The sequence below is a fragment of the Myiozetetes cayanensis genome, unplaced genomic scaffold (genome assembly GCF_022539395.1).
Source record: "Myiozetetes cayanensis isolate MyiCay16 unplaced genomic scaffold, myiCay2020 scf1, whole genome shotgun sequence".
Taxonomy (NCBI): Eukaryota; Metazoa; Chordata; class Aves; order Passeriformes; family Tyrannidae; genus Myiozetetes; species Myiozetetes cayanensis.
Window position 1 is genome coordinate 45,562,460 of NW_026086604.1, and position 13,453 is coordinate 45,575,912.

Genomic DNA, 13,453 nt, shown 5'->3' on the forward strand with positions numbered 1-13,453 from the left:
TTGTGACGTTTCATGCAGCGTAGCAATATAAATGCCCAGAAATTCATATCCTTTTCCAAGTCTGCAATGTTTTCCAAAAGTTTTTCTTTAATTCGGCGCTGGATAAACCATTAGAAACCTAGGTCAACTGTGCAGAGGCAGAAAGGGGGGGGATAGAAGCACTGCCTGTCTTCTCTCCACTGCAAATGCCATCTTGCAAAATGAGAAGTGATTGGCACCTTGGCTTGTATAGTTTCTAGTAATGACATCAGTCACAATAGTGTGGTTACTTTTTTCAATAAAGAGTGGTAATATTTCAAAATTTCCAGCTGAAATACTTCCTAGTCAAATGGTTTGGTTGCCTTCAGCAATGAATTCAACTAGTTAATGAAGCAGTCCACCCAGCAAAGGCTCCCTTCCTAAAAATGTTTTGCCTCAGGAAGCACTATGGCCTTACAGCTTTGACTTCTGCCATCAGGTTGCCCCATCACAGAATTTGAGAGGATATAAAACCTAGTGTGAAAATCCCTGTCAAAACAGTTCAGTGAGTTCTGTGCAAGGCTATTTGCCAGGGCGTTCAGCCCTAAGATGGGACATGTTTCATGCTTTCTGCAGTACTAATTTCAGCAGGTTATCTGAAAAAGGAAAGACATGAAAAAAACCCAGAGAAAAGAGATGCTTAGAACAAAACCTTGATATCAGCAATGCTTTTTTTCTTATTTCCACACTTCAAAGCCTAAAATGCACTGGATCATTATTACTCTGGAATGTGCAAGGAGGCAAAACACACTATTTGAACATGACAATATTTGAAGGTGCTGGAAGCAGGGGAAGTGTAGTGATCCTGACCAGGAGAGCACTGTACATACAGGAGACAGTGATCTACAGTACAGTTAACTGGAGCAGGGCCAGGTCTGTCCTGTGCTGTCTTCAGGCCTGTGTCAAGATGCACAAAACCCTTGGAAGTAGGATAAACTCTGCTGGCTCCTGGACACAGAGGAGCTTGAAGGCAGCTCCTGTGTAGTGCAGGCGGTTACACCATCTGCGTGGCCTTGCCTTTATCTAGAAGCACAGTGAGGAGTGAACCTTTCCTGTGAACATCCTTTATGAATAGCTGTTTTCTTGTAAGGAAACTAAAATAGCTCGACCAAAGAACTTCTCTCCACAGATGCAATCTGTGTAGCCTGCCATGGGAGAAGTCCATCCAGGGTCAGTCTAATGCTGCAGGAACATGCACATCATGGCATCTAAAAGCATGCAAGATTTACTCGCGATCTCTGTTGCTCTTTACTGTGTCTTTTAAAAACATTAAATTTACTAAGTGATTTGTTTTCAGGTGTTCCTTACTCAGATTCAGAGAAAAAACCTGCACTGACTGGCTGAAAGGTGAAACTCTGAACTATAAACTTTGTGCTGCATCGCAATGGGTTATAGAGTAGGCAGATGACAATACCTCCATTATATTAAAAAATTTATAAGAAATATGAGGTAATAATACACATATTTTTATATTGTGTTCATGTATGCAAAATATAATACAAAATAGGAAAAGGGAAGGATGCTTGAGTTTATTGTGAGGCTGCTTAAAGCAGTTATGGCATTGTGAAAGATGGCTCAAAGTCAGAAGCAAGAGGAAGAAATAAAGGAAAAGGCATGTGGGGATGACAGAACTGGTGCTCTGAAAGTAAGGACAGCAACTCGAAGACCTGTTCCTAAGAAAAGAAAGTCAGTGTGATCCTTCCCTGAAGCCTTTCAGGTGTCACATGCTTCTTGCTAAAGCATCCCTGAAAGCAAACGTCTTATCTAAGATAAGCTGATTTAAAGTAACAAAAACCAGCAGGAGTCCAAACATGGTAAATTTATGTTATCTCTGCAGGTATGGAACTGTTCCTTTTCTTCTTTTTTGGTATGTCATTCTTCAAATATTGCAAATACATATGGAGCTATAGACAATACAGAAAAGTAAAGCTTGCCTCATTACTTGCCTCAAACTCTGAAGAGTTTCACAAGAATTGCGCAGGTTTAAACTTGCCCACTTTTGGAACAGAAGTTTCATCCTAATCTTTAGTGATAGTTTCTCATAATACCTGTGGCTCCTGCCCTTCCTTTTCAGTGCTCCTTCTGTATATGACACAGACTTGGTCATGCCATAACAGCGCAAAGCTTAGCTGTTCCCTTAATAAATTCCTGCAGGATTTCCAAGGCACTGTGCAAGTTTTCAAAAGGTAAAACTCCTCTTATGTGCTAAATGCAGAAAAACAAGGTGCCAGCTCTTAGATTCAGGTGAAAGGTGTAGTGGAGAATAAATAAGGGCAGGACAGAGTGAAGGGAGTGGTGGACCAAAGGGCCTAGAACAAGAGTGAGTACTTTTTGTCCCTGGTAGCACCCAATCTCTCTCTCTTCTAGGTTCCTTTTGGCTGCATTGTTCTTAGAAGCAGTGTGCGTATTCAGTTTCCTTTCACTTGCACCACGGTTATATAGCAACTGAAAGCAGTTCCAAGACCCTTTTCTCCCCTCTCATGATGGTACCATTCTTGTACTGTTACCATCCTCTTTTGAGGCCTCTTTTTTGCACTCTCCCTATCTCTCTGAACACCTGTCAGTGCCTCTTACCCCCCCTGTTCCACCCCTGCTGAGGGTGCTAGGGTGCTCCCCGGTCAAAGGAGAGCCAAGGCCACGCACCCAGCAGCTTGGGCCACAGCGGCGACAGGCAGTCACAAGAATCACAGAACTGTTAGCATGGGAAGGGATCTCTGGAGATCATCCAGTCCAACCCCCTGCCTGGAGAGCAGGTGACACAGGACCGTGTCCACGTGGGTTTTGAATGTCTCCAGAGAGGGAGACTTCACGACATCCCTGGTCAGCCTGTTCCACTGCCCTGCCACACACTGTGTAAAGACGTTCTTCCTCATGTTGAGGTGGACACTTGTTGTGTTTTAACTTATGGCCATTGCTCCTCATCCTGTCGCTGGGCACCACTGAAAAGAGCCTGATACCAATCCGCAGCGGGCACAGGGCAGTAGCTGCGAGGCAGCCCCAGGGCTGCAGGGGGGTCACTGTCCCTGCCTGGGAAGAGCTGTCGCCGCCGGCTGTGCCCGGCGCGGGCTCGAGTATCTCACAGGAGGGGCGGGCAGCGCCCTCGGCGGGGCCTCGCCTCACCCTGCCCGGCTTTTCGAGAGGGCTGCGGTGACCTCCGAACCTCTGCGGCCAGCCCCCTGGGTCGCCCGCCTGTCCGATCCCGGTGCCGGGGGCGGTGCCGCGGCCAGGCGGGCGGAGCCCTGTCCCGTCCCGCCCCTCCGGGAGCCCGCGCCGCCCGCCCGCCCTGCGCGGCGCGGGGGGAGCGGCCCGGCTGCCGAGGCGCCGCTGCCGGTCACATGTAGCCGGGCTCGGTGCCCGTAACGCAGCGCGGGGCAGCGGCGGCGGGAGCTGCGCGGAGAGGGGCGGCGAGGCCGGCGGTGGGTCAGCCCGCCCTCCCGTCCGCCCGGGGCGGGTTTCCTTCCGCGGCGGGGACGCGGGGCCGGCGGGGGATGCGCCGCCCTCCCGCGGCGGCGTTGTCTTTGTTGCTGCCGTGGCGGCGTGTTTGGCTGTCCCGTGTCGCCGTGGCCGCCTCTCCTCCGCAGCCGCCGGGAGCGCGTTCGGAGCAGCGGTGGGGTGTCGCTGCTTCCCCCGGTCGGGGGTGCGCGGTGCGGGGCGAGGGGGCGGCCCAAGGCAAGGCGCGGCTCGGGGCACGAAGCAGAGGCGGCCTTGGTAGGCGGGGGCCGGGGGTGGTCTCTGGCCCTTGGGAAGCGGTGTGCGCCCCTCTTCTGTGCGCGGGTGCCCCTCGTTCTCCTCCTCCCTGGAACAGCCGTGGCGGTGGCCGGTGCTCCCAGGTCTGAGCGCACCTTTCCCCATAGGCAGGGAGCGCAGCTGCTGCGACGCGTGAGCCTGTCTCGCCGTAAAAACTGTTTTAATTATCGCTGCCGAAACGAGCTGCGCGATCCCAGGCGGACGTAGGGAACTCCGGGCGTTCTGCTGAAGTTCCTGACTGCTTGGGGCTGTGCCTGCCTGCTGATCCGGGTTAGATCACTCACGAGCTGTGGGTAAGCATATTCGCAGTTCCTGTGCCGAAAGAAAGTCTTTGATGTGACAGAACTAAAATATATGTAGAAAACAGCCAATAGATGCCCAGGAACGAGGATTAGTTTAAATAGCTGTTGTCTTGGCAGTGGTATTGAATAGATGCTGTGTTAATTGCTATTAAGCAAACAATAGGTTGACTTTAGAGAGGTAGTACTTTCATAGGAAGAGTGTGTCATAGAAGCGTGTTCAAGTTCTAGAACCCTTTACCCGAAGATTAGAACAACTGCTTTTTAGATAACATCACAAATGCTTCTAGTGCAGCCACTCTTGGAGCAACTCTTGTCAGTGCAGTGTGTTGTGTGAGTTTGTAGACAGGTTCTGTCTGTTTGTGCGGTTTGGTGAATTTTGTTCTCCTTCTTTACGAGCATCACATCATAATGTGTGCGTGCTGGGACATGTAAGAAGTCTTCCTGAGCAAGTATCATCCTTTCCCTAATTAGGAATCTAATTTTCCTTGCCAGAGGGAGATATCTTGAAATACTAGGCAATGTTGTGCATTTTACCAGCCTTGCCGTTTTTGTCACAAGTAGAAAGCTTCCTATGCAACCAGTGCCTCAGAGCCTTAATAGTAAGTTGGCCAGTGCCAGTACTGTTTCTCCTGCTTTTCTAGCAGTAACAGAGTGAAATCCACCCATGTTCTGCTTCGTGTGTATTGTTGCTGTTCTGGGCTGTGTACATGGGTGGAGGACTCAGCAGGAGAGGAAATCAAAGTAAAAGCAAGTAGATCTTAAGAATAATGCTGCCCCATGGTCAGGGACAGCACTTTAGATCTTTGTAGAGCACTTTGAGAAAAGCAGCTTTTTTTGCTTGGACTGTATCCTAGCAGTTGGGTAAAGTTGGTAGTTTGTATGTCAGTAGTTTGATGGCCTTCTGTGTTGAAGTATTCTGCAAAACTCCCTTAAACTGCCATGCAGGCAGAACAGTAACCTGTGTGGAAATATCTGTTCTGTGTTGGAAACAACTCCTGTGTGAAGACAGATGCTGTAATAGCGTGAGAAGATCTCTCTGGCATGGGTCTCATTGAAGAAGATAAAAGCAGAGCATCTCAATGCTATTTTTTATACCTTCTTAAAGGATAAGATTCAATTAGCAGTCAAGTACTGCTCTGGTACTCCTAAGGAGTTCAATAGAAGTGCCTTGCAGTCACATCTCAGCCGTAGAGGAGATGCTAACTAATGTCTGGGATGTTTTGTCATGGTATAGCTGTGATTGGAGACTATGAGGCAAGCCTTTCATTGGCACAAAGCATAAAGATGAGCTGAGAAAGGCGATTTAACCTATATCATCTGATTAATGGAATAAGGTAATATGGCAACACCACTGACTGAAGAGATCTGTGCTCTCCTAAGTGGCTAGTAGATTTGCATGGGTGCAGCACAATTCATATAGATTAACCTGCTAGTAGTACCTTAAGGCTAATAACTCCAAACTAAATCATTTAGTTTCTCCCTCAGTGCTGATGGTCTGGTTTAGTGCTTCAAAACTGTTGGATGATGATTTTGGAGCTCTGTTGGTAATAGGTCATGGGACCAAATAAATTCCTGTCTTCAAGGAAATGTAGGTGTTCAAAGTACAGTTGTAAGTGCACAGCATTCGAGTGCCTGTGTGTTGATTTGTTTCCATACTCTAAACTTGTCGCCTAAACTTCTGTTGGTCATTGCTCATCCCTATTATAGAGGAAATACTGTTGCTTAAAACAGTATTTTCAAGATTATGATAAGTTCTGTTAAGAGCCTCTTTGCTGCCAGCTTAATTTAAGCACTTCATTTATCTCTTTACCTAAAACTTTATGTTCTTTATCACTTGTCTGATGGGTAACTGCATGCAGATTCACTTTCTAGTGCCAATTGTAGAAACATTTTCATGTGAGTGATCCTTCTAACTATGACTAATAGCCAGACAGTCATTATTCTGCATCACTGAATGCTTCAGGCTTACAAAGTGTATTTGAAATTGGAGGTTTGGCCTAAACAACAAAGTCTTCGGGGACTAAACCAGTGAAGCAGACAGACCTCTCTTAACCATGTTACTATGCACGTCACTCTCTTGCTAATGTTTGCTGTGAGAGTACAAATAAATCAGTGATTTTAACATTATGTCTATCTGGCAGGAGAAAAACTGTGCAAGTAATTTTACATAATGATTCAGCTTTCCATGTACCTTAAACTATTTAAGATTCTGCTCATGTATATACCAGGCCTTGCTGCATACAAGGGTTGTGTGTTTGAATCAGTGTCTTGGTTCCCTTCCCAAGCAGTCTTTTCTTCCATCTCATCAATATCAAATGGAAACAGCAGGTTCTTAATATATTGAAAGTGCATTACTATTCATACCTGCTGAGTATGTGGGATGTTGACAAATGATACAGGGTAATGATAGGAGTGTGTTTCTCTAATCTGAAGAAATACTGTGTGGGAGGAGGTGAAAATGAAGGCTGAGCTTTTTTTTTTCCCTCTCTTCCTTAACGATTGTAGGCCAGCAAGATGAACTCTTGATTCCTGGCTTTTACCTGTACAATTCTCAGAGCTGCATTCTATGTCCCACTGAAACTGTATCACTCAGATTCAGAAATAGTATTACAGACTGATAATACATTAATGTATTTGATTCTGATCTTTCTCTAGATAGTGTTAGAACTTATTCACTGAAGAAAATTATAGCTGTCCCAGTAACAATAAACTGTGCAGTGTTGGCTCACACGAGTGGATAGACTCCTGTTTAAAGGAGAAGGTACCTTCAGGGCTCGAAGGATTACTAGAAGAACTAGTACTGTTTTGTTTTGTTTTCTAGAACTGAAAAGCATACACAAACAAGAGTGCTCTCTAACCGCTTTTGGAGAAGCTGTTTGTATCCTGTGTCTATTGTAGATTGCAGGTGACTGATCCAGTTTGTTCTGAAATACATTAGAAAGGACTTGTTTAGTCTCTCTGTCAAATTCTTGGAAAACGGATTATCTCTCTCCCTTTGCTGATTGAGCACAAGGAAGGGAAACTTCTCTTTGCTGTATTGTTAGCGCTTTGGCAGTCTGTCCCGTTCTAGGCTTCTACCTAAGTCTTGAATATTACAGAATCTGTCACTGTTGCAGGCTTTTTGTTGCTTGTCAGTGTTCTCACTCTATCTTTTCTTGCTGAGTTGGCTTCTTATCTTACAGTAGTCTGCATCTGTTTAAGCTACTGAGTGTGTGTGATGCAATCAAGCTGTTTGTGTAGTACAGCAGAGTGTAAACAGTTTGTGGGACTAATCAGAACCTCTGCTAGTATACGAAAGCTAAGTATGTGAGGCCAGTAATCATTAACTGACTTCAGAAATCTGGATTCTGTAGGACTTGGTAAACCGAGCGTGTCAGGTGAACCTACTAAACTGGAGACACTAAATTTGGACAACAGCCTCTTATTTTCGTATTGTGTTTAACAGCAGTAAATTGTGTGTAGCAGCACAGCTTTTTGAAGCTGTTTTGGAAATTCTTTTTTGACAACTCTTAAAAGCAGTGCATTTAAACAGGGCATTGCTGCATCTGGGTCTAGTTGAATCACAGAATCATAGAATATGCTGAGTTGGAAGGGGGCCCATCCATAAGGATTGTTGAGTCCAACTCCTGGCCCTATGCAGGACACCCCAAGAATCACATCATGTGCCTTAGAGCGTTGTCCAAATGCTTCTTGAACTCAGAGAGGCTTGGTGCTGTGACTACTTCCCTGGGGAGCCTGTTCCAGTGCCCAACCACCTTCTGGGTGAAAAACTTTTTCCTGATATCTAACCTAAACCTTCCCTGACTCAACTTCATGCTGCTTCCTTGAGTCCTGCTGCTGGTCATGAGAGTGAAGAGATCGGTACCTGCCCCTCCGCTTTCCCTCGTAAGGATATGGAGTACCATTAGGAGGTTTCCCCTCAGTCTCCTCTTCTCCAGGCTGAACAAACCAAGTGACCTCAGCAGCTCCTCATAAGGCTTCCCCTCCAGACTGTTCACCATCCTCATGGCCCTCCTTTGGACACCCTCTCTAATAGCTTTGTGTGTTTCTTACGTTATGGTGCCCGAAAACTGCACACAGGATTCAAGGTGAGGCCGCACCAGTGCAGAGCAGAGCAGGACAATCACCTCCCTCAACCGACTGGTGATGCTTTGCCTGATGCCCCCCGGACACAGTTGGCCCTCCTGGCTGCCAGGGCACTGCTGACTCATGTTCAGCTTGCTGCTGACCAGGACCCCAGTGTCTCTTTCCACAGTACTTCTCTTCAGCCTGTCATTCCCCAGTCTATACACACAACCAGGGTTGCCCTGTCCCAAGTGCAGAATCCAGCACTTTCCCTTGTTACACTTCGTGTGGTTGGTAGTTGTTGTAGCAGCATGAAAAAAAAGGCGAACCAACTTCAGTTTGTGATTTCAGTGTGGAAAAAGATTGTAAGACATCATGTAATAAATAACTGTATTCTGCAGGAGACACGTTAAGTAGCAGTATCACTTGCCCAAAGGTCTAAGGCTGTCTGCCTAGTAGAGAGCTGTAAAATCGTTATGCTAAAAGGTTTTGGTTTCTCCCTTCTTTGAAAGATGTAAATACTTTTTTTTCTTTTTGTAGATCAAGAGCAATGATAAGATGAGAATTAGTAATGTTTTACAGTTATGTGTTAACTTCTTTATATTATACTATTGTGTATCTTAAAAGATAAGGTCAGATCTACAAAGTTGTTTGAATACCTGACTCCAAGTCGAGACTGGAGGTATCCAGGCTCAAGAGATGATAGTACCAATCACTGATGGGTATCTGGGACCTCTGTGCAAAGACAGAATCTGTTACTCAGGGTTGGCAGCCAAAATAAGTGTCAGTTAATTCTGAAGAAACACTTGGGCTCATAGGTGTGCATAATTATTTTCTTTATTTCCTTGTTACTTCTGGAAACCTTAAGGAGTAAGGGTGAAAGCCTTATGAGGGAAAAGTAAATGTCTTGTTTGGGGCATGCAGTTCCAACTCCCAAGGCACACTTAGAACCTAGAAAACAGAGAAGCAAGAAAACTTGTGTAATTTGTTATTTAACTGCTTTGTATGAGGAATTTTAATGCTTCTTAGTAGCCTGAGTGCTGGACTGTTGAAAACAGCTTGCGCATTAAATGTTTTCCACGGGGAAAATAATTATCTTTCTCATGCCAGAGTTAAATAAGGAGAAAAGTGATGTAATATTAAGCTGTAGCTTACAGCAGTGTATAAGAGATTTCAAAATCGGCTCTTTCTTATCTTTTGTTAGAGATGAGTACTGAAGCAGAACAGCAGCTTCTCCATGATGCTAGAAATGGAAATGCTGAAGAAGTTAAGCAGCTGTTGGATACCATGGACAAAGGAGAAATAAGCTTTGATATCAACTGTAAAGGTTAGTAGCCTTCCTCAAATGTTTGTAATCTCACTGTTGGAGCCACATGTAGTGAAACTGGTACTGATAGTATAATCTTGCTTTCTTTGGAGTGCTTAACAGAGTAATAAAAACCCACTTTAACGGCTGCTTTTACCCCGTGACTCAAGGCCACACTTGCATAGAGGAGAGATAACAGAAGCAGAGTAAGAAGAGTTGTAATGTACAGAAAACCTCAAAGTAATTCACAGACATTAGAAGTGTTGACAAGATGAAGAGAGGGTACCTCTTTTTGCCTGTGTTTGTGCTTATGCCAGCTTTGGAACTTTGTAATACTAAACAAAACAGACCGTGGTGCCAGGGGGTGGTTCAGGGAAGTAAATAGCCTTCATCAGGGCTGCAGAGATGAGATCAGGTCACTTGTTTCTGTTCTGCAGGAGCATTACATTTCTTGCCACTTGCAGGAACGTTTGGGACAAATATGTGCTTTTTATTATTAGCATTATACCAGGTTACTTGGGAAAAGAAAATAAAACTGTTCTTCATCTGTCTTTGGCCAACACTAAAGTTTTGCTCATGTGTACCTAACTTATTTATCGCCAAGCAACTTGCTTGCTGAGCATTAAAACTTTGGACTGGGATGGGATTTGCAAGCTTGCTAGCAGTTTCAGGCTGCTTTATTTCTTTATTAATTTAGTAGCTTTATACTTCTCTTTATTTACACAGGTGTGTTTCTGGTTGCTTCAAGGAAGTGGATGTGTATCCCACTCTTTCTAGACAGGCTAGTGTTCTGTTGTTCAGCATATAACTGTTAAGCAGCACTAAGAAGACAGTGATAGAGAGGGAGAGGGGAGAGACCAACTATGCTTCATCTTGGTCATGACAGAGGGAACACCTTGCCCTAAAGAACAGGGGATGCCTGTTATCTGAACAAGCTTAGTCATCAGTTTACTCATCCTTTTGCTTGACTGCTCAGCTGTGTTTGTGTTTTCCCAGTGGTTAGTGTACTCACCTCAGAAAAACAAGTTGTAAATCCAAGTTCTTGCTTGCTACTTCATCTTTGGAGAGCTAGTTCATAATTTAAAGGGGAACTAAACAGACCTTGATGAAGCTGAAGTTCTCCACCCTCACTAGTTATGTCCTTCGCAGATGTTCAAGACACTGTGTGTAGTACCTTAACAGTTGGAATAAAAGTACCAAAAAATTCATACAGCTGTACACATAAGTAAGTTCCTGAAGTCTCTTGTGCTTAGAAGAGATTTCCAAGCCTCTCTTATGTGTTCTTAAACATAATCTAAAGCTGAGAAATAATAATGAAATGGCATAGTCTGTAGTCCATATTATGTCAAACAAATGGGTCTCTGGTCAGAAAGTCTGCAGGATTGAAGAGACTCAGGTAATGAGAGGAAAGATGGTGCTTAGCTGTTGATCTTTTAGTTTAGCAATACATGCCAACCGTTTAATCTTTGCTTGCTATTGGTTGCTCTAGGAAGCTAGATGGAATATGCTTGTCATAGTGCAGGTTAAAAAAAATAAGTGTATTTGCAAATTTGTGCTATGCAGGCCATTTGCATGCATATAATGGAGGTGACAATTGGTCCACAGTGAAATCTCTAGGTTCTGATTCTTCTTAATGTTGGAGCACATAGACGTGTAATTAAAGTGTTCTCTGGGGGAACCGTTCTCTAGCTCCAGAGTTAACTCTCTGCTCTTCCACAGTCACTTTTCAGAGACTGATTTGTTTCACTCTGCTCCCAGAGAGTACTCCTTCGGAAATAGTCTAAGACAAATTCAGGTTAAACAGCCTCTGCAGTATAACCGTCCCTGCCATTCTGCCTCCTCACTAGCATGAGTCTTGCTACAAGTTCTGATCTGCTGGCTACTATCAGATAGTAGTTGCAAAACCACTTGATGATTAACTAAAATACATGCTGTAGACTGTAACTGTCTGTTTGCAACCCTCAATTTTCCTTCTCTTCCTGACAGCCTCTTGTGCTTCTGTCATTACCTTCTTGGATAATCAGATGTCCCTAGAAAGTCAGGGTATGGGGAATGTCTTCAGTGCTGTGGCAGTTCCTTCAGTACTTGCATCTGATGTGGCAGTGACACTTGGCCTGGAGTAAAGTGCTTCTGGAGCAGGTGGGAGGCTATACTGGAGGTAGTGTAAACTTCCTCCAGGGTGTGCCTTAGGAGATATAAGTGTGACAAGTCAATGTCTTTGCATGTCAAAGCCTGTCTTTGACACCTTGTACTTGTCTTTCCAGGGGTGTGTCTATATCTGAGGCTGTGTGTGCTATAGATTCGTAAGTGTAAAGTCTGACAACAGTGATTCTAAACATCCCAATTCCAGCCAAAGTGAAGGAAGAGAAAGTAAATTCAGGCTGCTTCTACTTGCTCTGTTGTGACTGTATTCTACCCAGTCAGTGCTTGCAGATAATCAAGACTTGCCTGAATCCAGCCAAATGATCTGAACTTCTGCTTTTGGTTTTCTCAGTTCACTGTTTTGGAAAGAAGGTATCTGCATTAAAACAGTACTAAACCCAGGTTTCATCCAAAATGATCATCGTTTCTAAGGCCATCTATTGTTGGCTCATTCTCTTTACATACAAGAAAACCGAATATCTGGGAATTTGCAAAGTTAGAAACCTATAAAGGTCAATGATGTATTATGGCAAAATACGCATTTAAATGACTACACAGTGGCCTAGCAGGCCACAGCTGGGAAATGACTGCCTAGTTTGTCTCCATTTTCTAAACAAATGGTAATACTTGAGACTTAGAGTTAACTGGCATTAAAGAAAAGAGCCGTATGGGAGGGGTAGAGGACTTATATTTTTATTGAAATGGTATTATTTCTGCTTTTCTATACTTGCATTCTCCCCTGTGTAATGATCTTCTGGTTTAAAATAATAAAAAAAGGTGCAAACACTTGTGGTCACTTGAAGAGATGTAACAAACACCTTAAGGGCTTGAGAAATAGCTGGCCAGCTAACATCAGAAATGTAAACATTCAGAGCGGATGCAGAACAAGGGCCTGTGGTACTTTATTCAGTAAGAACTACAAATCTGGATGGGTTTCTGTTCTGATTTCTTTCATGACCAAATTCCTTGGCAGCAGCACAGTCTTGTTAGTGCTGTAACTAATGACTGTCTTGGGCTAATTTTATGAATTCAGTGCAGCTCAGACCTCTTTTGTGTTCATTTAAAGAACCTTATTCCCTACTAGACTGAGGGCTGAATGATGTCTATTTAGTATGTTATCCATCACAAATAGCCCCAGAGTTAGTGATCCACACAGTGTTTATCTTCTGTGGTACCTTACCATCAGTCACAGAGTAGGAGCTCTGTTGTAGGCCTGACTGTGATGAGGGACAGATCTAAATCTGGGTTGGAAACAAGAGTTGAGAAGGAAGAAAATCAAATAACAAAAGAAATTGCCAATACAGAGTGGAAATGTTAGCTGGAAACAGTTCTAAGAAATGGAAAAGCATTTCGGCTGTGAACCACATTCTAATGGTAATTTTTATTATAAGAGCATAATAAAGAGTGATGAACTTTCAAGGCCAAGAGTTTGTTTTTCCTCATGCTAGTGGCTTGTTTCCTCAGGGTGAACTTACGTTGTGCATGTTTCATTCCTCGGTACTTGAGGTTACATGACAGGGGAAAATTTAATGGTGGCAGTAATTTCAAAACAATTTCTAATGCCTGATCTTCATTTTGCTTCCAAATACAAAATGATTGCTTTCAGGTGATACTCAGAATGCCTTGGGTCTGTTGCTTAGTAAAAAACACAAATCAGCTTTGCTTAATGCCGTTGAGTGTTGCAGTTGGAAAGTGACATGGATTATTAACTTTAGTAATCTCTAATGCTTTAATATCTTGCTTTTAAAGAAGTGATTGTAGGACAGTTTTTGAATTTTATTCATACAGACAGTCCTCCAGGGCATGTCTTAAATGCTCTTTAAGGCATAAGTCATATTTTCCTTTGCATGGTCACTTATGTGCCTGCTTCCTG

At 44.0% G+C, this 13,453-nt stretch overlaps 1 protein-coding gene across 1 annotated transcript in view; it reads left to right on the forward strand.

The window, feature by feature from the left end:
- Positions 1-3,870: 3,870 nt before the first annotated feature.
- The window catches only part of OSBPL1A (oxysterol binding protein like 1A), a 77,024-nt gene continuing 67,441 nt past the window's right edge, over positions 3,871-13,453 (forward strand). Inside the window, exons 1-2 of the mRNA XM_050317314.1 lie at positions 3,871-4,058; positions 9,337-9,459. Of these exons, the coding sequence (XP_050173271.1) occupies positions 9,339-9,459 (121 nt within the window). The 5' untranslated portion in view covers positions 3,871-4,058; positions 9,337-9,338. The remainder of the gene's footprint in view (positions 4,059-9,336; positions 9,460-13,453) is intronic.